The following is a 24,468-nucleotide window of genomic DNA, read 5'->3' on the forward strand; positions in this document are numbered from 1 at the left end:
TTTTACTTTAAAAAATTTAGTTAATGATGTAGTTTAATTTATGCATTTGGGCTAGAAAGGGCGCTGTAAATGCGCAACTGCCGCAAGACACTTCATTGCAAAGCCTTTTTTCCAAAAATTATCAATATAATTTATGGGTAAACATCGGTTTTTGCAATTGCTTGATTTTTGTTTTGGTTTCGAAATTCAACAAAAAATTATGTATGAATATTTTTTTGTTGGCGATGTGTCAAACCAATTTCTGTTGACTATGGTTTTTATATCCTAAGTTCTAGTCATAAAACAAATCTGATATTTTGTAATATTCCGAATTTAGCAATGATATTTATTTTAAGTGTAAGGGTGTTTAGATGTCGCTTGCAATTCTATATATCTACATTTTGGACGAACTTTTAAATACATATCGGTATAATTTAATTCTCTTCGGTATCACACTTTTAAAATATTGTATAGATCTGAGGTTTTTAAATGAGAATACGTTCATGATATTAGGCAGGCCCAGTCAAATGTTACAATTAAAGTTTGAACCTTCTGAATAAAATCTGAAATAGGCGTTTGCATTTAAAATTTACATGTCGCAGTTACAAATCCACATTTCGTAGATTTTTTAATGTTGCAGTTTAAAACTTAAATTTACATCTAAGTAGTTATGTGAGCTGGAATTAAATTGTTCAGTAAAAGAAAAAAATCATATCTTTCTGGGAGCGCTTATCTTAAACATTCTACCTTCTTCCCATTATGGGAGAAATAAGAAAAACATTATGAAGCCGTAACTTTAACCTCAATCACAGATAATACTTTTTGGAATATTCATTGAAGTAATCTTATAAAATCGGTGTTTAAATACCTGCATACATCTATTGTAGAACATAAATATTAAATTAACAATAATTTTAAAATGCAAATTCTCAATTTCCGGAATTATTGATATAATCTCATAACTTTGTACTTAAATCGAGCAATAAAAACGGTAACTTATAAGCTGTTCAATGTATATAGAAGTATGGATTAGTCTTAGTCAAGACTTTTAGAAAATAAGAGATAGGTTCATTATGAGTTAAACTCAATTTTCATTTTGAAAAACTTTTGTAATAATTTAGAAACTCGTTAGTTTTTGGAGAATTATTTTTATACCCTTTTTTATGGTCATTAATACTTACAAAATTAAATAAAATTAGATCATTTCCTTGAAAAGGAATTTTGAGATTTTTTTATATAAAGCCTTTTTATACGACCCTGATGTCCGGTATCCGTCACCAAGGAGCCGTTAGCAGAAACCTATTTCCTCAACAGGCTACAGCCAGAGCGTATTAACATGTACCGAGGCTGGACTACCCAAAAGCAGGGACTTGTGAAAAGGTACCTTTGTTCATATTTAATCAGTAGTTATATTTCGGACAATGTATAAAGTCCGACATTATCGTACGACGTAAGATTTGTAGCCATTGAATATCTTAGAAGTAAGCAAAGCCGTCTAATTCGATTATAACGACGTATATTTTTGAGGTGTTTACACACTCTTAATTGTGATTCTAATAAAACGGGTGGAAAAGCACGCAAAATTCATCTGGTATCTAGGGATGTGTAGCATACAAAGCAAGATGCTACTTCAATATTATCTAATATCTGTATATCCTTAGATCGAAAAAAGTAGACGGACGGTAATTCAGTACCTACAGCTCGATTGGCTTCATCTATCTTCTTGATTTGGGGGAAATCTCATTATTATGTTCAGTGATCGCTTTGAGGATTCATTTTCCAGTAAATTATATTTCTTGTATAATTACGAACATGTATTACTTAACGAAAAAAAGAGGTAGAATACCAAAATGATCTTTTAATTACATTAAACATTGCTTTTAAAAAGCTGGTAATCTTTCACATCTTATATAATATTTAGGATGTGACGCCTTTTTGGCAAAATTAAAATTATAATATACTTGATCATTATTCAGTACATAATCTTGAAAACTGATGTCAATCATCAAATAAGGCATGGCATACGTCGTTATAACCGGATTAGATTATAAAGCAATTTTTTTGGTGTACCCATCCAGAGCCTTCCTTGAAAGCTTCCCCGGCGATTTCTTTAGCGTTTATTAAATCTTCCCTCCACTTTTGTCCTTATAATTTATTATTATACCGTCGGTAAGAATTAACCCACATTTATCTTCCCACCGTTTGATCCGATAAACTAGAATACAGAGAACGATTTCAGTATACAGTTTTGAAATTCAAATAATAAACAAGTTGTAAATTTACCAATGATTTGAAACATTTTGTTAGTTGTGTGACGGGGCGATGAGTGTGCGTTAATTTAAAACGTTTATACTATGTAAGGAGATTTCTTAAAGCAGGTTTATGTTGAAACAGTCTAAAATTCAGTAGTAACCATTCTCCCTATAAAATACTTCCTCTACTAAACTGCTAAAGCCTTTAAGAAAATTTCATTAGTTCCACATCTGGATTTTTTAAAATAAATTCTAAAAATGTATACGTGGAAGACACTTGAAGGATCAAGAAAGGTAAAAGTTTTAAATTTCGGGGTTAGCATTTTACTGGTGTATTAGAGCTCAAAACTGTTATGGTCTGTATGTACTTTAGAAGTTACAGAGGTGGAAATAGGTGGAATAAATCCATTTGGCGCCCTTCCCACTTGGAATCCAGTGCGAATTCTCTTCCAGAAATCTTTAAATTTTTTATTACTTGACGCCCTATATCCGCTGCGCTCTTGAGTTGTAGAGGTGGTAACAGGCGCCAATAGTTTTCAATTTGGCGCCCTTTCCCACTTGGTGTCCAGAGCCAGATTCTCTTGCAGAAATCTTTAAATTTTTTATTACTTTACGTCCTATATCCGCTGCGCTCGTGAGTTGTAGAGGTGGTAACAGGCGCCAATAGTTTTCAATTTGGCGCCCTTTCCCACTTGGTGTCCAGAGCCAGATTCTCTTGCAGAAATCTTTAAATTTTTTATTACTTGACGCCCTATATCCGCTGCGCTCGTGAGTTGTAGAGGTGGTAACAGGCGCCAATAGTTTTCAATTTGGCGCCCTTTCCCACTTGGTGTCCAGAGCCAGATTCTCTTGCAGAAATCTTTAAATTTTTTATTACTTTACGCCCTATATCCGCTGCGCTCGTGAGTTGTAGAGGTGGTAACAGGCGCCAATAGTTTTGAATTTGGCGCCCTTTCCCACTTGGCGTCCAGAGCCAGATTCTCTTGCAGAAATCTTTAAATTTTTTATTACTTTACGCCCTATATCCGCTGCGCTCGTGAGTTGTGGAGTTGGTTACTGGACCCTAGAAAAAATATTGGCAAAATTGGGTGTCCAGAATGAGGATCTGTTTCGGAAATAATTTTATTTCTTTTTGCCCAGTCTGTCATCTGCTACGCTTGTGAGAACTTTTGAAGGAGATAATATACGGTGCCATACATTTTTGTATGTAAAAAATCGGTTTGGTAACATTAAAGAAAGGGAGGGAGACGGATATTTTATATATTTTTGATTAAATACACACCAAAACGTATACCACAATGTTACGGTGAAACGAGACCCTTTTATATTATAGTTTCAAAATTAAGTATATCACAATCTAAGATGTTTCTCGTTTTGGTTCTCTTATCATAGAATACCGATTTTTTATTCATTAAGTATTGTACGCAATCATTACAGAAAAAAAAGTTTTTTCGGTCTTCATGAACGTAATAAATTCAAATTATGAACTTCCACAAATTGTGCCAAATATTTACTTTCGGTCAAAAATAAACATAATAATGTTCTCTTAAACGTCCGTTTATAAATGAGAGTGGATACGCGTTTTTTTGTTAGCATCACGGCACTTTTTTCTGTAGTCCCTGTTCTAGGATTTCGTTTCTCGTTTAGATGAAGTACTTTAAATTTGTTTATATTGTGTTAACTTTTCTCGGGTAATGAGTGTATAGCCTTGGCCTAAATGCATATGAGCCATCCGTGCGGTGGTTGAAACCAACGAAATAAGTAGACAGTTTGATACGAAATCTCTGCTAATCTAGATATCTAATCAGTATTATTTATTATAATATTAATTTATATTTAATCTCAAAGTACTGAACGTAGTGTTTAAAACTTCCATTATGGAATACCAAAATCGTTTGGCTATTGTAAAACAAGTTAGTTGCCAAAATATGTATTAACACAATAGACATATCTGATGATTTCAAATAGTGAATATCATGAGCTTTCAAATAGTAAACTAGAGCGGATTTTTAAGGAACAGACGCGGGTTGACTAAATTTGGGATGATGTTTGGAATTCAAATCCGCCCTTGTTGTGCTCTTTGATGTGAAACCATTGAATCTAGTCAATTAGGTTAACGTAGCTATTCAGCATAAGATATTTTGTGAACATTTGTGAAGAATAAAATGTTATTTCATAACCAAAATGTGTTTTTATTCATTCCTGCTTTTGAAAAAATACCTGCAATCAAGAATTTAAAGTGATAACCTCTACCGAAAAACGCCTATGGCACTAATCTATAACACTATTAGGAAATATATATTAAAGATCTTAGGCGGCCTATGGTACAGACGGCCCTGGTTTTTTTTTTGGAGAGTTATCGTGGTTATCACCGGGGGTGCCCTGTTAATGAGGTACAGGCGATCCCCAGGTACGCAACCACGGCAGTCCCTAGGAATTTAGTGAGCCCTACCGTTATTACTGAGGGTGCCAGCGAACGGTACGCTGGCGACCCACGGCTGTCCGGTCGCGGGGTCCGGGAGGAAGAACGATGAGGATAGAGATTTCTCCCTCTGGAAGGAAGAGGAGAAGGAGCTCTCAGGATAGTTGGAAGGCACAGAGGACCCGAGACCTGACCCATGTTTATCGGAATTTTAATATTAAATTAAGCTGTAAAGATGCTTTACTTACTGAATATATTATTTTGTAGCATCACATGGTCTACCAAAAAGTACCTTGTACGTAGGTATATAAAAATGGTAAATTGAAAATAAAGGCAGTACATATATCTATAAAAATAACCACATTGAACTGATGTGAAGAACACCAAAAGCCAGCAGAGCCGTACTTTTCCGACATACATCTAAGCATTGAAGATTCTAGCCTTTAATTCGTATGTCATAACTAGATACTAACCCCCTTATTCATAAACGTTATTTATCTAAGGACGGAGCATTGCTGTGATAACAAATGTGTTCCTCAACTTTGTTTATCTGAGCTTGCTGTTTGTTCAGTTTTGATAATCTGACAGCTAACCAGATTCAAGTTGTATCTCAATATTAGCCCATCACAACGACCATATGTTTACGCACTACTAAGGCTGCCATGGCGTCAGCACTGAGAAACAGACTTGTTATCACAGCAAAGATAGAGCTTAGATAAATAACGTCTATGAATAAGGGGGTAAGTGTATTAAACTGAGGTCGCGTACTAGTATAATAGATATCAGGTCCATTGTCATTATTTCTTTCCCAAATAGAACTAGTGTATATGTATCCCGAGTAATCATCAATCTCAAGAAAGAGTTCATAAGGAATATAATTAACAAAAATAATTGTAGTAACGCTTTTCATCATAGATATTAAATGAAATCACACCTACTCTGGAAACAAAACGAATCGTAGGAAGACGATAGTCAGAATCCCAGGATTTATATAAATTCAAGAGAATATTTGCATAAAAGTAAAAAACCAATTTCACACACAATTTAAATTTAATCAGATTCATTAATGCTTCAGCATCAGCTTATTCATAAATGTAAATGTAAGGGTTGCTCTCGACTAAGGCTATGTCCTTCTCAAGCTGTCGTAACTCTTGCTCCATTTTGGTTTTTCTGAGAATTTTAGGAATGGTGTCCGTGAGCATCGGCAGTTGAAGGAACGCTTTCTGCATCAGTTGCCAGTTGTACTTCAAGTCCTGCAATGAATCAAACATTTAAAGGTTATTGTCACTTCTATGGCAATAGATTCCATACTATACCAGCAGCGGATTCGTACATATCTATCATCTCTATCCATTCATCTCAAATTTCAGAGGACCAAAAAGATAATTTCTTTGTATGCACTATTAAGGTCCAAACGGAATCAAAATTATCTTATTCATTGTTTAAATAATGGTGCATGGGAGTAGTTTAATATAACGATCCAGTTACTTGTACATTATTTTCTGCTTGCGGCCAATTACTTATATTGCAATATTTATTAAAGTGCCCAAGATACAAGCGTAGCTTAGTTGGGTGGGTGTCACTAGAAAATACTGTATGCGCATTTAGTCTGTATTTTAAACGAAGAAATAAATAAAATTAGTATTTTTATCAACGACATATAGACGCTCCAAGACACTTAGAGAGATGACACTGAATAAGGATTGATTTCCATAACTGAATTAAAACAAACGCCAGAGTAAAATACTATTTCAAATGTATTATACGAAAAATAAAACATTAAAATTTTATTTAAAATACAAGTTACAAAATACAGCATGGTTTAAGGAAATGTGAATAATATAGAACTAATGCAGCCCAACCTATTAAATTAGTAAGACAATATTTTCCTGTCAACAACATTCGATTTTTAAATGTGCGCTAGCAGACAAACAACCTCTTGTAGGATGAATAATTATAATTTTCTTTAGAACATAGTTGTTAAAAATTTAAAGGTAAAAAATGTATTTCGGATGCATTTGCGCACAGGCAGGGGACGCATTCGTGCCTTGAAAATGTTTAACACAATATAATGTGGCCCTACTTTGTAATATAGATATGTTTTTATTCAAATATGACACTTAAATACAATAAGAAAGAAGTTGGTTTCCGTCCTCGGAGATACAGAGCTTCTTTGGGTCAAAAGACGTATTGTGGAATTTTCCGAGATAAATAATAGTATATATTAATCCAGCATATATTTTAACAGTCGAGCAAATTTAAATCAAATGTTTTCAGCGATTGCTGTGTTTATTCTAACAAATATCCAAATATTTAATGTACGAAATTACCTCTTACGAAGTGTACCTTAGTAAATTTTTCAAATTTCATCAACTTATTTAAATAATATTTAACAAACAAAATTACTTGTTTATCCTGGAAACAAAAATCTAATTTAATAACTACGAATCCACTCCACCTTCTCCTAGGGCTATGGAATAAAGCCATTCAGCTAATTATGAAAATTTTCTTATATAATAAATAAAACATGAATTTTAATTAATTCACCTAAGTAGGCCAATTTCCATTTTGCATTGCGGCTCGAAATGCCATTTTTTTTCTGGTCGATATAAAAATATGTTGAATATGACTGTATCTAAAATAAGTGAGTATGTAAGTATCTATTACGATTCCTGTCACGATAATATGAAAAAAAAAGTGAGATACTAGTCAAACTGGCCAATTCAAACTGTGTACAAAATTAGTCATTTCACTACTCATTATAAAGCAAGTATGTTCTATGTAAGTAATTATTGATATTATTTTATTATTTAATTTGTGAATTTCAAGTTTTTTGCGACAAAAAATCGCAACGTATAGCAAATAGTCGTGTCAAATAAAATTTCATACGTAGTAACGAAGGTGTACATATAAATTGATGCCCAGGCCCTATCGGAAGCTAGAATCAATAAATCCAGGTTCAGAACATGCGCAGGGCATCCGAGCTGTCTGCACTCAGTTACACAGGTACATAGTATAATAAATTAACAACTTCGCTGTGCCCGGGCCGCGGCCTTTCATACTTTGCAATACGTATAATAGGTAAGTACATAACAGAAGTAAGTGCATTACTTTCTCTCATGGATCCTTAAAATAATTATGAAATTCATTCAAGACAAGATTTTTATGAAATTGGGTTTAATAAGCCTCTGTGTGAGCGCGATAAACTCAAAAACTACCAAAAGATTCAAGAGGATCATTTAAGTGTATAATTAATTAATATTTTGGTTGAAATATGACGATGATTTTTTTTAAATGTCGGAATAAAATCAAGTCAATAGGTAGATTTCGTTGAAACCGCTGTCTAAACCCTTGGAAATAAAAAAAAAACAATATTTGGTCTAATAATTCCTCTGCTGTCTACAGAAAGTCCTCGCTGGCTTATATTACTATATTTTAATTACAGCTTCTTACACCCATTTTTATGTTAAATTTATATCTTTAAACGTAATAGGTGGGTGGGTAGGTACGATTTTAGAAGTCTGCATCAGGCATACCTAATTTTTACATAGGTGTAAAGCCGCTAATAAAAATATGGCGTTATTATAATATCTTTAAAATAGAAACCTAAACGTATAATACGCAGATATGCTATTTTTACATCGATACTTTAAACCTCTCGTTTTTAATGAGTTATGTACCAATGGCGAAAAGTCCACATAACCCGATTCCTGCCGGCCTCCCTTTCGTAAATTATGGACGATTTGCCGATCGCTTTTATGCATATTATTAATATCTATATATTGTTGCGGGTTCTCTTTTAAAAACTATCCCCCTCTGTCATTGTCATCTACACATATTTTCGGGAAGAATTGGTCATGGAACACGATTATTAAGGATATATTAATAGTTGAAATTTCAAAATGCTGCAACAAGTCGCTTATAAGTTATAAATTCTTCCAACACTCAATGATTGATCCTTTTACAAAGCAATATCTATTGTAGTAAACACATTTATAGATTTCAATACTCACCCAGACGGCACAATGGATTATCGTGAAGATGCTTAGAACGGAATTTGTAATATAAGGTATGATATACGTGTTATTGGAATTCAGCGAACCGTGGAGGGCCTTAGAGTAATGGTATAAAAATACCAATAAACCAAATACGGAATGGAGAGTAGGAAGCAATAAATAAATTCTTAGCAATGATACAAATATCGAAGTCGGATTTGAATCTCGAGTTGTTGCCTGAAGTTGATAAAGATCAAATTATATCAGTGGAAGTACCCGTAAAATCCTAAGCCCTTTAAATAAATGGAAAAGTTCTTATAAGTAGATTCGAAAAGAGATCATAATAAAAAAAAGCAAATTTCCAAGCCACGAATGGACAAAAATACGTACGTCTAGAAGTTTCTGCCGCTCCTGCTCTGAAATCATCTTGCACAGACTCTCCTTGTTTTCTTCTGCTATGCGCATCTTCTCTAGCGCTTTATGAATCTTTCTATTCCTGTTTACCAGGTACGCCGGCATCTGTCCAAAGTCGGGCCTGAGACAATATTCTGGGACTTCACCAGATCCTTTGATCTTCTTTGTATGGCCATCCCTTGTGTCTACTAGTCTATGGGAGATTGAGATACGAACAAATCATTTAATAATTATTTATGCACTACATAAAACGTGCACGGCGTTTGTCAAAACACAAAAGAGTGGTGTGCTGTAACAAAAAAACAACTAATACCTTGGCTCCACAGGTTTCCCTTTAGTCTTTATCGCCTTCTTGATATTCACTACTCGAAAGTTAACCTTCGGTTTCTCCGGCCTCTTTCCCGGCGGTGGTCTCTTCGGCACGGGCGGTAGTTTGCCAGTTACATAACATTTGTGGTCGGACTCTTTGATCGGCTGCCCTATTCCTTTGCCTTTCTTGAGAAATTTATCGGGCGGATGCAAAGGAGTTTCTGCGTACCCAAACGTGCGGTGCAGTTGTGGTCTCTTGGCTTCTTTTAATTCTTTCTCTAGTTTCGATTCGTACCTAATGCAGAGCATTTATTAAATAGTAATATAAGTTTGTAATAATTGACCTATGAATAGTTCCTATTATGACAAATGCTGGGTTCAGGTAAGTATTCCAATAACGCCAATAAAATCGATTGACATGGTGACTGTAAGTGAATAATTTTTCAATATAGTAATATTACTGAGATGTGCAATAAGTTTACTCCTTACACGTTAATCATATAAGTATTTATGGGTATAAACTATACCTACTATAAACTTTAAGGGTAAAAGACCTGGAAATTTTAGATAATATAACATTACTTTAGAGTAAAATTACGACCAAGCTTCGTAAATAAAATTAAACAAAAAAGCAAAAGACGCGATATTCATTGGACTTATTTCCGGGCATTTCAAGACTTATTTAATATTATATCCATATTCTTGAAGTCGACTGCGGTGTAAGATACTATTTTCGTGGTAGATCATAATATAACGACCTATGTACCTACCTACGTGTTAGCGACTAAAATTTATTTTCATTTTTGTAGTTACTAGGCGATCATAAACTACCAGGGCCCTTATTCTGTATGATAGTGTAAACGCGTAACGCGGCCGTGTCATGTTATCTTCGAGAAATGTGCGTGGAATGGTATTCTGTAAGCCAAATTTCTATAGTCCTAAACATGATGCGTTGTGTTAAGTGCTTGTTACGCACTGTCAAAATAACGTGCGGGATAGAGAATAAGGCCCCAGGGTGCTAAATTTGTATGTGATATAATAGTTCGTGATGTACCTGGGTGTCTTAGGGGGTTCTGGAGGAGGTTTATCTAGAATCGTGTAAATGACTTCGTCGTGATGAACTATCTCTACCAAAGACATATTCTCTAAACTAAAATGTAAACTTGTATAAAAATTTCCCTTGCAGTTTCCTTTCTTTGTTACTATGGTGACGTTGCCAAGGAGACAGTATCCCTCTCTCCGATCAATAAGGATTTTTTAGCCTCTTTGGCCAGCATCAGTCGACTATTTTTCACAAAGAGAATTATAATGCATATGGAGAATTTTATTATATTATAATTCTCTTTGATACAAGTCTTAACTTAAGTAAATAACATACGTAAAGTATTTAAAAAAATATATAGATATCTAAAGCGCCAATTTAAATATTTCCGTTAACTAAGTATTCTTATCATCTATAACGTGATTACACAATTTTGCAATTTTTGGTCAACTCCCGAACTACTTATAACTTGTTGACGTACCTGATTAGGTATGCCTATTTTATGTCGTTCAAAGGTAATGGAATACAACTAGATTCGCTATCTTTATATTGTTGTAAGTAATTAATTTTAACATACAACCTCCATGTGTCTAAAATGCGAACCGGAAAGGAGCAATTAAAAAAATAATCTACATTCTCAATTTATTTGTGTAATGTAGTGGATTACGGTCTACAATAATTTAGAGTGGCATAAAGTCGCCCAAACCTGCAAAAAGGTGAGGAGCAAAGAATTTTTCAATTTATCAAATGAAAGATGATGTGTGTATAATTTTTATCGCTTATAAAGCTTAGAAAATGACTTAAAAAATAACACTTATGCGAGTCTTTCGAGATAATCTAAATGGCGACTGGTCGCCGTTCGTATTAGTTTTATGGCGACCGGTTGCCAATCACAATTTTCGGCCACCGCGGTAGCGTAAATGCCTAGAAATCGCCTAATCTGGCAACCAAAGCTGGCAACCCTGAATTAGCTCGATTTCTGGACGTAAACTTGCTGTCATTTTAGAACACCTGTTGCTTCTGTCGTTGATATTGAGGGTAGAGGCAACGAGAACCTAGTTTATTGGTTTCTGATGAGAACCATCTCTGTGTATGAAAAATTGTCCGTCAAAAGCGTCTAATTAGTTTGGCGCCACGGCGGCAAGTGGGTAAATTTTAAACATAGGTATATTCGATACATTAACATTTGTGTTTGTATCAATTATGAAGTTAATTATTATAAAAGTAAAAAAAATAATATAGGTAAATATTAAAAAAGGATCGTATTGTTTTACACGCCCTAATGCAACTACTAATATAAGAGAATTCGTTACAGCAGCAACATCACACTTCCAGTCAGAAATACACTCACGTACACGACACATTCACAATAATGCAATGTTAAAATGACCCTATAGAACAAATAATATATAAAAATTAAGTTTAATTATATATAATGTTAGTCGAACACAATACAAAGGTTGCAACAAATAAGTATTGTTTTTATTTTTCGCCCACTTGAAAAATTTCCATCCATAAACTTTACCAATTAACTATTTTTAAGTTTAACAAAAGTAGAGACTATGAAATAACGAAAAAGTTTTTAAAAACTAAATCAGTCTCCCCATTATCTTACAGCAGTTTTATAATTTATACTAACTAAATTATTTGTACTATAGAAATAATTGAGATTTTATATATGAAATATGTCAACTCAGCACTGTTCCCTCCATCTGTTAAATTAATGTAATACCCCCTTGCTAGAATAACGCTATTGTGGTAAGTTTTTGAATTGTAAATTGTTGTTTACCGCGGGACACTCTCAACTTGACCCTCATATAAGTTGGTTCTCCTTAACCCTTTACAGCTGTTGAGCAGCTTCAAAATCTGTAAACCTATGTATGCAGCTTTTCTATTGGTGCAAAACCGTGCCAATACTACGTTAGCAATATCCACAGGTTGCTGAGAAAATTACATCGGCTACGTTCCATTTCCTAGTGGCATGAAGGGGGTTATCGTTTCACAACGTCTTTTTATGCCGTCGGGGATAAAATGAACCTGATAAAAAGACTTGTATCCACGACTGTAACGAGTGTCAAATGACAATCATCAGCTGTTAATTTGTCTGTCAAAGAGGTCGAACTACTTGACAGAACCGATGCAGTATTTTTAGATTTTCAGATATCTTCGCCGATTTTATTTATGTTCATATTTATTCTGTTGTATAATATATGCTAAGAGAAAGATGATGTTAAAATTTCGTGGCGGAATGCAAAGATATAAGGCTTATAGAGGTGCCTATGTCCTGTGCAGGAGCTTTTCTGCTAGGCTAGATACACTTAATCATGAGGAACGGTTGGAAGGGTGTCTGTCTGCCCTTCCAGCAAAGGCTAAGGTAGTGATATGTGGTGGCGGGGTCACGGGGGCGGCAGTGGCGTACCACCTTGCCCAGCGAGGATGGGGCGGCCAGACTATTCTTATAGAAAAGGAGAAGTAAGTATTTTTAGCAGTTGTACAAACTGCTATTACGTTGGTGCGACGATTGAAGTGAACTGGACAAAACAATATTCAGTTTGCTACATAGAGCAGATTTTTTTATTTGGAAAATAGATATTATGAACATAATTTTTATTTTAAATAGTAATATTCGAATAAGACACACCCTCTGTATAAAAATACGAGTTCATAATTTGTTTATATCCAATGTAAATTGTAACATCATTATTGTTTAAACTTATTCTATGTCTATGTCTAAATATACAAATATATACAAGACTATCTAGATTCTAGAACCACCTTTAATTACCATGAGGATTTATTATCAACATTCTTATACCTATATGCATCACTATGAACTAACTTTGAAATGTAAGTAAACAATAGTATGGTATGTTCATCAGGGTTGGTGCTGGGAGTCGATGGCACTCATCAGGCCTGGTTGGTGCCTTCAAACCAACCCTAGCACAAGTGAGGCTGACACAGTCTTCAATAAGGCTGCTCAAAGAGTTGGAGGCCAAAGGTCGTGCTACAGGATGGAAGCAGTGCGGCTCCCTACTCCTTGCCAGAACCAGAGACAGGATGACAGTCTACAGGAGAATGAAGAGCCAGTCCATGTAAGTATTATCTGAAGTCTAGTCATAGTGTCTTGTATGGAATCTAATAAATTACATTCAATGTTTTATGTATATTCACTACGTATTTATATATTTTAATAAAATCACATAATTCAGTGATTACAATTTGAACATTTGGGGGAAACTTATTATTTTGTCAAAGGAATATTAAAGATGACAAAGCATGCCCTTTTAATGTTGTGAAAAAAGTTGCAAAGAGATTAGGGTCAGCATCCAACGGCTTAACTTAAGGACAAATATAAAGTAATTATTTTGCTAAAGTATTATAATCCCATTTCTCCATTTGGTATCAAATAAAAATTTACAAATGCCCTTGGTCCTTTAAAATTCAATTCACAATGTGACATTTGACAGACAGCTCTGATTTTGTCTGTTGAATGTTGAATACTCAGCGGCGATTAGCTATGTGAAATTAAACCTAAATACTTTGTATTACAATACTCATTGCATCACATGTTCAAACATATGAATATGAATTGGACATATAAAATACCATCTGCAAATAAGTCACTGTTCATAATCTGCGTGTTGTTATTCAAATTTGCCATTCATGTGTATTGGTTGTCCAATCTCCATAAGCCCACAAAAGCATTGCCCTTTTTATATATGAAAAGTTCATTAACATTGTATTTCCCCCTTAGATAAGCAAAGTATTTATTCATAAAAAATTGTTTAAGTCGGACATTACTGGTTCTGTGAAAAGATTGGTGATGTAAAAATATAAGCAGTACTCCCTGTACTGCTTCATGCATGCTATAGAACTCAGTTATAGAACTTTCTCGGAACAGGGCGGATTAAACGCATACACATATTCTAGGAAAATACACCGTACGTACAGCTTCCTCCGTACCTATAGCCTACTACCGCAATGCGGATGGGGCCCGGAAATCAATATTGCAGTACAGCTCTCGCGGGCGCGCTATTTTACCTGTAGGTCATACCTGGATGACCTGTCTATGGCAAATTGAAATGCATATTTTCGTTATCAGTCTCGTATAATGTTTAGGTAAACATAACGTATGTAATGATATGTAATCATCAATACTGTAGGCTTTAAGAATGACATTTAAAAAGTCTACACAAAATGGTTTGCATTGCTAAGTAAATAATATGAGGCCGCTAAAAGTCATTTCTGATATCTTATGCATTGGTCATGAACTATGAAGTCGATACTGCTGACTTCCAATCGCATGCGCTTTGTTAGAGCTTTCTAGATGACCTGATTAAATTATTTATATGAATTCACAAGGTCTTTTCCCTTCCTTTCTATTCATCTATTTTAATGCCTAGCTTAATAATTCAGAATGATAGTTTAGTATCTACAACGTTCTAAGATTTAATTAAAAATGATATATCACGAACACAAAAGAATTATATTATGTTTTAAAAGAAATCATACCTTTGTTAGTAGGCGGTTTACTCAGCGCGCCAATTTTGAAATTCGCGCCAAAATGCTTAGTAAATAACACTACCACAGACTGAAGAAGGTGTCAAAAAAATACCACAGATTATAACTGTCGATTGCTTGTTTTTTATTTGATCAAACTTAATATCATTGACGTAAGATTTAAATATAGAAAACTCAAGTAAACTGTAATTTAAACAATAATTTATGACACTCTTATGAGGAGAACTTCATTATACTCTCTTGCGACCAATAAGTATCGTGCCCCATGTTTACTCGTGTAGAAGTCTATTGAATAATGTTTTCGCATAAAAGATTAAATTTTCTGCCATCAAAGGATGTGCGTCGAATTTGTATCCTAGCAACACCCTAAAATCAATAAGCACCCCATTCCAGACAGTCTGTTGGACCTATCTTATTATAGCTGCTGTCTGCACAAAGCAAACGTGGGGTCTGAAATCACCCCTCGGACATTAGGTATATACTTATAAAGCTTATAGTTTCATATTGTACCCTTTGTTTCTGTACAATACTATATAATTATTACTAGTTTTTGGAGAACTGGTAAAAACGCGCGGGGGAGGGGGGGGGGGCTTTATTATGATTATCTAGGTGGTCAGCGTCGCCCATTGACTGGCTTAGGGAAACATTCTATAATCTAGATCTCATTTGATAGATATGTCAAGGTTACATGGCAACTTATTGAGTCAGCAATGACGTCCCGGCTGTGACGTCTTTGTCGTTGTTCGATTTTAAAAACACGTCATTTACGTCGAGTTGGCTTCGTGCCAGCTTTGCCGATGGAGTACTGGGTCGCAGCTCTTATTTGACACTCGGTCTAGGTCGACGTCTACACTGCTGCCAAGCAGGGGGATGCAATATTGTACTCCAGTTATGGGAACGCTTTAAAGGGAGTGGGTAAATACGTATTATCGATCATTATAGAAATTCACAACTAATGTCTCAGGGAGAATTGCGTAATGTTATACCATTCATAACACTACGCAATTATCTAATTACTAAGATACTGTTTATGTAAGTACGAGTAGTCCTTACTTCGAGCATATTGCTCCTCAGTTTGCTTTTATCATACCAGTATCAAAAATTGATGAAAATAATCCCTACCAACCACCGCAATAATTGCATCCCGTACGACCGCAAAATCTCAATGAGCTCGTGTTATTTATTCCTTTTACTGTTGCAAGCTTTTAAGGAAGCTTCGAGAAATGCCTCGGTACACTTATCAGATTATAACCATGGCAACATGTCACTACCTGAAATAAATTGTTTTATAATTGAACGCCGTGCCGACTCATTGCATCATAATTGTATGACATCATAATACAAAGGGTCTGCCAATACCTTGACCACCTATAGGATGAAGGAAGGGGTTATAATATTGCGTTACCGGCCGATCCTCGAAAATCAATACTGCAGTCTAGAATTTTCCATGCGCGGGTTGAATAATTTATATAGCCATATCTAGGTTTCCAGATCAGGGTGGCAGGAGGGCGGTCGGGTATGAGCAGGGTGGTCGTTTGGCATTTGCAACGTTCTAGAACGTTCGGCGCGCGTCCTCTTCTAATGTACAGAGTGCAACCGGTGCGAGTGACGACAGAGCGATGACGCACTTGCCCAGATTAAAGGGTGGATGTGGGGGGTAGCGGGCGGCTGCAATGATCTAGAACAGTGGTTCCTAACCTGGGGGTAATTACCCCCGCAGGGGTAAAACGGAGATTCTAAGGGGGTAACACGGGATGGCACGAAATAGTATTAAAATAGCAATAAACAAAATAATAGTACGGTAAACGGTAGCACGGCGCTCTCATGCGCGCGGCTGATGGCGACGGCGGCGGGTGAGCTGCGGTGTGGGAGGGGTGAAGCATGACTAGCGGCGGGCCGGACAGGCGGCGATGTTCATTTTGTTTACCTAAGCTTAGGAAGAACACGCATTTTATTTGTTCCGCCGCGCATTGCAGAAATCGTATTTTTGAATTGTTTAAATTCAAAGGTAAGCAGTGTTTGTTAATATCGTCACGTTAATATTGTCACGAGTGATTTGTTTACGTAGGTATGTATTAGTTGATTTTTGTTTTAGGTACCTACAGGTGTTTTTGACATGGCTTCTACTTCATCTGGCAAAAAGCGCACTTATAAAGAAGCATTTCTACAATGGGGTTTCACAAGCATCGTAGACAAAAATATAGAAAAGCCTCAGTGTGTTTTATGTAATAAAGTGCTTAATCCAGAAAGCATGAAACCGAGCAAATTAAAAGAACATTTTGCTAAAGTTCACAAGGAGTTCGCAGATAAAAATATAGATTTTTTTAAGAAAAAGGAGAGGATTCTGAAGTCTTCCCGCATGGATTCTACAGGCAATATACAGAAAGCAAATGAATCATGCCTTCAAGCTTCATACAAAATTGCTTATCGCATCGCACGTAATAAAAAACCACACACTATAGGAGAGGACCTCATCAAACCTTGCTTGTTAGATGCAGTAGCACTTGTTATTGGTGAGCAACATGTAGCTAAGATTAAACAAATCTCACTCTCAAACACTACTATTCAAAGTCGCATATGTGAAATGAGTGCCGATATTCTAGCAACCGTTATTTCTGGAAATAAAGGATAGTCCTATGTTTGCGCTGCAGTTGGACGAGTCCACAGATGTTGCTTCGTGTTCACAATTATTGGTGTTTACACGATACATTAAAGATGATGATGTAAAGGAGGAATATTTGTTCTGCAAGTCTTTGCCTACTACTACTCGCGGCGAAGACGTATTTCAAACGCTAAAAGAGTTTATACCTAGTCTTGCCATAAATATTGTAATAAAGAAAAAAGAAAATTGTTAACTGCAAATAACATTTATTACTTTTACAGTGTGTCAGTTTAATACATAAATATAAAACAATTAAAAATATAAAAAGCTTATTCGAAGTGGTCTCCATTGGCTGCAATACAGTCCTTTAAACGATGAGGCCAGTTATCAATAGAAGCACGCACTCTTTCCATGGGAAAATTCTTCACTGCCAATCGTATAGATTGTTTTAGGGACTCAAATTATCATGGCGTTTAGAGCAAGCTGTACTCTCTAAAACTGACCACAAATCATAATCCAGCGGATTAAGATCGGGACTAGACGACGGCCAGTCTTCAGCTCTGATGAAGTCCGAAACGTTCGATTCCAACCAAGACTGCGTGGACCGAGCTTTATGACCCGGCGCCGAGTCTTGCTGGAAGGACCATACTTGGTTATTGAACATGGTGATGTTAAGGGGCTTAACTACCTTCTCAAGAATGGTATCTTGATACACTTGTGCCGATGTTTTGATACCTTTTTCACAAAAATATGGCTCAGTCACTCCTTCATAGCTAACACCCCACCAAACCATCACTGAAGTCGGATAATGTCCACGTTGCACTCTGTCGACTAATTGGGAAGCTTCCTTAGAGCTTTGAGCATAAATACGGTCATTTTGTTTGTTAAAATGTTGCTCAATTGTAAAAATTTTCTCATCCGTAAACAAAATTTTTCTGTGACCTCCCTTTGCGTACCGCTTCAGTAGTTGTTTCGATTTTACCACCCTATTCTTCTTTAAATTATCAGTTAAGAAATGGCCAGTGCGTCTCTTATAGGCTGCAAGTCCTAAGTCATCTTTTAAAATACGCGACATGGTTCTAGGTGCTATCTTCATTTCCCGAGATAAAATCTTTTGCTTTCGGACAGGATTTCTTCGAATTCTTTCCCTTACTGCTTTGACCACCTTTTTCGTACGAACACTACGTGGACGGCCAGATCTTTTCTGTCACAAACAGAGGAGGTCTCATTGTACCTATTAATAGCCCGGTACACAAACATTTTACTAATACCAAGTGTATGGAGAGTTTTAAAAATTGCATTTGGCTCCATACCTACTTTGTGTAATGCTATCACAGCGATTCGGTTCTCTTTATCACCCCACACCATTTTAATATCGCAAAATATTTTACAATGTATTGGCGCCAAAATGAGAAAACACAATGAACAATCGTATAAAAATGACAGATTCGAAATTCAAATGTAATATTTTTTTATAATTAAGTGTAACAGTATTTATGGCCAGACTAAGTAGAGGAAAATGGCCTAGACTGGTTAAAGCTGATTGGTACTTGTACAGACGGGGCGCCTTCCATGATGGGCATCCGTTCTGGTTTTCAGGCACTCGTGAAGCAAGTTGCTCCTCAAGTTTTCGGCTATCATTGCTTGATACACCGTTACGCTTTGGCTGTGAAAACGCTTCCACCAGATTTGCTAAACACGTTGAGTGACATAGTAAAAATTGTTAATCATATTCGAGGCAGCGCCACTAACTCAAGATTATTCAAAGTTTTGTGCGATGAAGTTGGTGCTACATTTAATGCTCTTTTGTACCATACAGAGGTACGTTGGTTATCAAGAGGCAAAGTTCTAAGTAGGGTTTACGAATTACGAGAAGAAATTGGATTGTTTTTTGAAAACCAGAGAACACAAAAAGAAAAAAGAATATTATGCAAAAATTAAAGACCAAACATTTATTCTAAAAATGGCGTACCTTGCTGATTTTTTCACTGAAATTAATAGTCTCAATATTTCACTGCAAGGAAATGAAACGAATATTTTGACGTTGCAGGATAAAATCGCAAGTTTTTTGCGCAAATTGGAACTTTACCAACGCAGAGTTCAAGCTGGTGATGTGTCAATGTTTACACAGCTAAGTGAGCAATTAGCAAATAATAATACATACAATAAATATAAACAAGAGAAAATCACGTTTGAAAATTCCGTGGTTCAACATTTAACTGCCGTGATAGACTCACTGCAGCAATATTTTCCGAACATGGACAGTCGTGAGTCCTACTCCTGGATTTTAAGACCATTTTCTACTTGCGTCGATATTTTCAAGGACGAAGATGTGTCAGCGAAAGTAGAGTTTCTCGGGCTGCGTGAGAATAACTCATTGAAAGTTGATTTTCAAAATGATAAACTAAGCACATTTTGGCGAAAAGCAGCTGCAGAATATCCCATTATAGCTGACAGAGCTTTAAAAATGTTGATTCCATTTGCTACAACTTACAGATGTGAAACTGGTTTCTCAACTCTTGTTACATTAAAAACAAAAGCCAGAAACCGTCTGAATGTTGAGCATGACATGAGATGCGCGTTGAGTGAAACCGAACCTAATATTGTCAAACTTGCGAATGCAAAGCAATTTCAACCTTCACACTAGTTAACTCCAAGATTTACATATTACTTTACTTGACTAGTTACCTAAACGTGCAATTTCTTAGAATTTAGTTAGATAATAAACATATTTTCGTTCGAATTTGTGTGGTTTTAATTATTTTAAATTGGCTAGGGGTAAACTCAATTCCCATACTTGTTCACAGGGGTAGTGACATTGAAAAGGTTAGGAACCACTGATCTAGAATATTCGATGCGGGCCTGGATACACCCTCGGTCTGGTTGCCATAGCAACAGGTGCCGGGAGACGGGCTAATAATCTCTGTGGAGATAGTAGAAAGGGATGAACAATATTGCATCCCGGATGGGCTTTAGGCTCGCAGCGCTTCCTAAGTACTTGATAGACGTTTGAGGGGCTGAAGAGCGGGGCGAGGAGGGAAGCGAGGGATATTAAAATCACGTAGGCGGCCAAGCTTTGATATAATAATAAGGCTTTTATTTATTTAATTATAGGTAAACGCACACTCCAACTTTTCTGTAGAAATAGTTTCACTCTATGTTGGCTGGAAGAGATCGCTCTTAGCGATAAGACCGCCTATTGCTGCACTAGCTATAGTTAATTTGTATATGTGTTTTTTTTTTAACTTGTGTAGTGTTTAATAAAGAATTGTCTTTCTATATATCTAAGGCTCTTTATCATATTGGCAAATGCGAGCAAATTCAGAGTAGCGGAGGCGTACCGAATTCGCAGCGAACACGTTGACGTCATTTTGTTGAGTATCGTACAACAAAACTTTTATTTAATTGGAATTGATTATCATAAGTGTGTGTCTCTACGTCATAATTATTATTGTATGATTGCAACAACTCGTAAAATGCGGGAACAAAACGTTTTTATTCGTTTGCAAAATAAGACATAATCCGTCTTATTACAAAACGAGGTTTAACTAAAAACTCTGGTTTAAACCTATGCAAAGTACGGTTTATATAAAAATGGTATTACAAAAAGTGGTTTAACGATAAACCATGGACTATTTGATGGTCTAATGCTAAACCTCGGCGACCCCTGGTTTGACGATGGTCTAAATCGGAAATGTCAAATCAAATTTCAAATCATTTGTCAGATTATCTCTTAAATTGGCGTCTGTTTCATTGCCTTGTGTTATTTTTTATCGAAAATGGATATTAACGTGGTAGATTCAGTCGATATTGAGGATATTGAAGCCGTTGAGCTACTGGAAACGCCACGCTGCGCCGACTCAATAGACTCGCCTCAGTACTCCAATTTACGGATCTTTTTTTTTTCGTTGATTCATCCCAATATTACAAAGAGTCAATTGTTCTATACAATAAGACACTGATAATAAATTTCAAAGCTATTTGCAATAGTCACCGCAATAGTTTTGTTTAATGTTATGGTTTCACATAACACGCGGGAACCTTACGTTTCGTAACACGCATTTTGATGTATTACCAGCTAATATAACATTACTCAAAACTTGAAACCTAAACAAAACTGCAATCGTAGTTACAACTATTGTTGATCTTGGAGCAAAATAACCAAGTCTTAATATTTTTAATACTCCTAAACATTATTTAATCATTAACATTGTATGAAAACATTTTCTTTTTTGGGTATATGGGACGTTGCGATTAAATGATATCGTGTTGAACGAATGTTGTTTGTATTTGTCTGTGGTTTATATATAGACCATGGTTCAAATGGCGGTATTAAGAAGTCTATGGTTTTTATGAGTTTTGTAATACGGACAAATTTAAACCGTGGTTTCCCAGATAAGCCTGGTTTTGTTAGTACAGGTTTAAGCTAAGGTTTATTTCGCTTTTTGTAATAAGACAGAATAGGTTTTAACTTTCCTTTAACAAATCACATATAGTAGTGACTAGTGGTTCTCTTCCAGTCGATTCGTTAAAAGTGGATTCTCCCAAATGGGTCGTACCTGTTTCGTGTTGGTTTTCTGTGTCTTCGAATTAATAAAGCTAATAGCTAAACTTCCTAGTCAGAATTCATTTTGTTACTGTTTACCCCAAGTCTTTCAAGCATACGTAATGAAATCGTATAGGTATTTATTTAGCATACACATAACAATATGTAGGTATTTCCTGTTGTCCGCCCTGTGGAGAATTCCACCACAGTATCCCCTTCCTGTCTTAAGAGGCAACTAATAGTGGCCATCGAAGGGTCGCAGGTTGGCGGCAGAGGGCTGTGTACCGTTAAATTACTACAATGTGACTCTCGGGATGAACGGCAGCGTTGAAGGCAAGCCTTGTGCTGAAGGCGTCTCTCGGTGAACGGGGCTTCAGAAGGTCTACTTTGAAAAGCGAACGTCGAAACGTCGGTCTGAAACGAAGAAACGACGAACCTCGGATTTAACTTTACTACCAAAATACTTCGGATCTATCACCGTTCTGTAGCTTACATTAGTGGTGGGGTTAGTGCCACGTTTATTTTTTTTGAGAAAGCAGTGGAACCCTGTCCTTGCAGATGGTTTTAAAAAGGGGTGGCGAAACCCTATAAATTCTTACAAATTCCATGTCTGAAATATTGCGATGAACGGATCGGATCCGTCGTCGAATTTGTCATCGGATCCGTAACACTTCGTAGTAACAAAACGTGCGATTCGTCATCAAAAACTACGGATTTCGTATCACGGCAGGAGATAGGCCGCTCTAGGCTGCATCCTGCAGGGTGGGTTGGTGACGACAACTTAGACACTCCTGTTGGAGGTAGCCCGCAGCCCCTAATGCATCGAAGATGGCTACAGTGGAGTTTTAATTGGTATGCCGTGCGTGTTGCGTATATAGTGGTAGTGACTCGGCCTGTCGCTTGCCATTTACCATCTTTCCAGGCGGCTCAACTTCGACTTGTAAGGTACGGTGAACTCAACATACCTGCTCAGATGTCCCCCCAAGCTGGGCGGTAGTTAAGACACCGTCTCCGCGAAAAAAAGGTACTATCTGTTGTGGGAAAATAAAGTTAGATAGAATATTTAGGAGATCTTTTATTAGGCAATCCCTACCTAATACCTATTAGGTATGTTAGTGATAAAAATGATGTTAAATAGTTTTCAAATATTATAGGTGTTATATAATATTTATCTTTGGTTAAATAGGTCACTTCTCCATCCAACTATTTATTTAACATTTGGCACATGCACGCCTATGAAATTCTATAATTATTGACAAGAAATCGAAAACAAAATAAAGACTACTTTATGGACGCCATTTTTCTTTTTTCGACTTGCTTTTCAGTTCCGATATTAATTATCGATCAATATTCGTTGAGCCCACTGATCGTGTAAGAAAGATGATTCAAAACCTTTTCATTGAAAAATAAAAAGTGGCAGTGTAAATTAAATGTTTTTTTTATATACTTAAGTAGATGAAAGCTAATAAATTATTTACTTTTGTTGAATTTAGAGAGGCGGAGGGTGTAATAGACCATCTGCCTACGACCCACGTCTGTGATAAAACACTGTATATCTATTTAAAGTATCTCACCTTATTCCTGAGTTAACCTTGTGGAGGAAATATTCTTTTTAGGGGGGATGATATTGAGTTCTAATAATTTGTTTTCTTTCAATACGTATTTGTAAAATAAGTATTTTGTATCTAGTATTTAAATGTCGTTTCCAAAAGTATCTTTTATCTGATATCTCAGGGCCCTTATTCTGTATGATAGTGTAAACGCGTAACGCGGCCATGTCATGTTATCTTCGAGAAATGTGCGTGGAATGGTATTCTGTAAGCCAAATTTCTATAGTCCTAAACATGATGCGTTGTGTAACGTGCTTGTTACGCACTGTTAAAATAACGTGCGGGATAGAGAATAAGGCCCCTGATGGCTTATTTGTATGTTGCTACTCGTATTACTTTCTTTTCTAAGATATCATGTACATCTCTGTACCTGCCTAGATACTCTTATAGATTGATTCATTAAACCTCGCTCTTAAAGGTGTTATCATTACTAATTTAAAAACGCTTATTCATTTAATTATGTATTTTTATTTTTATACCTAGAGAGTAGATTCAAAAAAGTATTTCGTTTGCAAACGAACACACACAAGACACAACTATATCCATAGTAATTACCAAATCGTAATTACTAAAGGTATAGTTGGGTATGGTAGGTCGTAGTCTCCTACCACAGCTAAGCCTCTAATGAATTTAATCCCTCCTAGCCGAGTTTCGGCGACAAAATAAACATAAAAACATTTCGATTGTATTTATTCATGACAAATATCATCCTGACGAGCCCAGGGTATGTCACTGTCCCAGTGTCCACACAACTAGGCCGTATAGGATGGATTACA

The 24,468-nt window shown here is 36.0% G+C and overlaps 3 protein-coding genes across 3 annotated transcripts in view; 2 read left to right on the plus strand and 1 right to left on the minus strand.

Moving 5' to 3' along the window:
• Positions 1–5,684: 5,684 nt before the first annotated feature.
• Positions 5,685–10,610, minus strand: LOC115447441 (enkurin). Its single transcript, XM_030174483.2, has 4 exons — positions 10,426–10,610; positions 9,376–9,666; positions 9,039–9,255; positions 5,685–5,906 (listed from the first exon to the last, which is right to left on the minus strand). The coding sequence occupies exons 1-4, from the start codon at positions 10,509–10,511 to the stop codon at positions 5,736–5,738; spliced, it is 765 nt and encodes a 254-aa protein (XP_030030343.1). The 5' UTR covers positions 10,512–10,610; the 3' UTR covers positions 5,685–5,735.
• Positions 10,611–12,527: 1,917 nt separating this feature from the next.
• Positions 12,528–24,468, plus strand: part of LOC115447434 (pyruvate dehydrogenase phosphatase regulatory subunit, mitochondrial) — an 81,228-nt gene continuing 69,287 nt past the window's right edge. Inside the window, exons 1-2 of the mRNA XM_030174469.2 lie at positions 12,528–12,885; positions 13,293–13,505. Of these exons, the coding sequence (XP_030030329.1) occupies positions 12,638–12,885; positions 13,293–13,505 (461 nt within the window). The 5' untranslated portion in view covers positions 12,528–12,637. The remainder of the gene's footprint in view (positions 12,886–13,292; positions 13,506–24,468) is intronic.
• On the plus strand, positions 19,038–20,279 carry LOC119190864 (protein ZBED8-like). Its single transcript, XM_037444051.1, has 2 exons — positions 19,038–19,357; positions 19,587–20,279. The coding sequence occupies exons 1-2, from the start codon at positions 19,109–19,111 to the stop codon at positions 20,181–20,183; spliced, it is 846 nt and encodes a 281-aa protein (XP_037299948.1). The 5' UTR covers positions 19,038–19,108; the 3' UTR covers positions 20,184–20,279.

This window comes from Manduca sexta, chromosome 27 (genome assembly GCF_014839805.1).
Source record: "Manduca sexta isolate Smith_Timp_Sample1 chromosome 27, JHU_Msex_v1.0, whole genome shotgun sequence".
Classification (NCBI taxonomy): domain Eukaryota; kingdom Metazoa; phylum Arthropoda; class Insecta; order Lepidoptera; family Sphingidae; genus Manduca; species Manduca sexta.

Bases quoted from the DNA above. Each gene is read 5' to 3' on its own strand.
- LOC115447441 (XM_030174483.2), bottom strand. From the start codon at position 10,511: ATGTCTTTGGTAGAGATAGTTCATCACGACGAAGTCATTTACACGATT. The intron at 9,667-10,425 runs GTACATCACGAA...GCTCTGCATTAG, and splicing joins GAACCCCCTAAGACACCCAG to GTACGAATCGAAACTAGAGA. The intron at 9,256-9,375 runs GTATTAGTTGTT...AATCTCCCATAG, and splicing joins GGGAAACCTGTGGAGCCAAG to ACTAGTAGACACAAGGGATG.
- LOC119190864 (XM_037444051.1), top strand. From the start codon at position 19,109: ATGATGGGCATCCGTTCTGGTTTTCAGGCACTCGTGAAGCAAGTTGCT. The intron at 19,358-19,586 runs GTACGTTGGTTA...TTGACGTTGCAG, and splicing joins CTCTTTTGTACCATACAGAG to GATAAAATCGCAAGTTTTTT.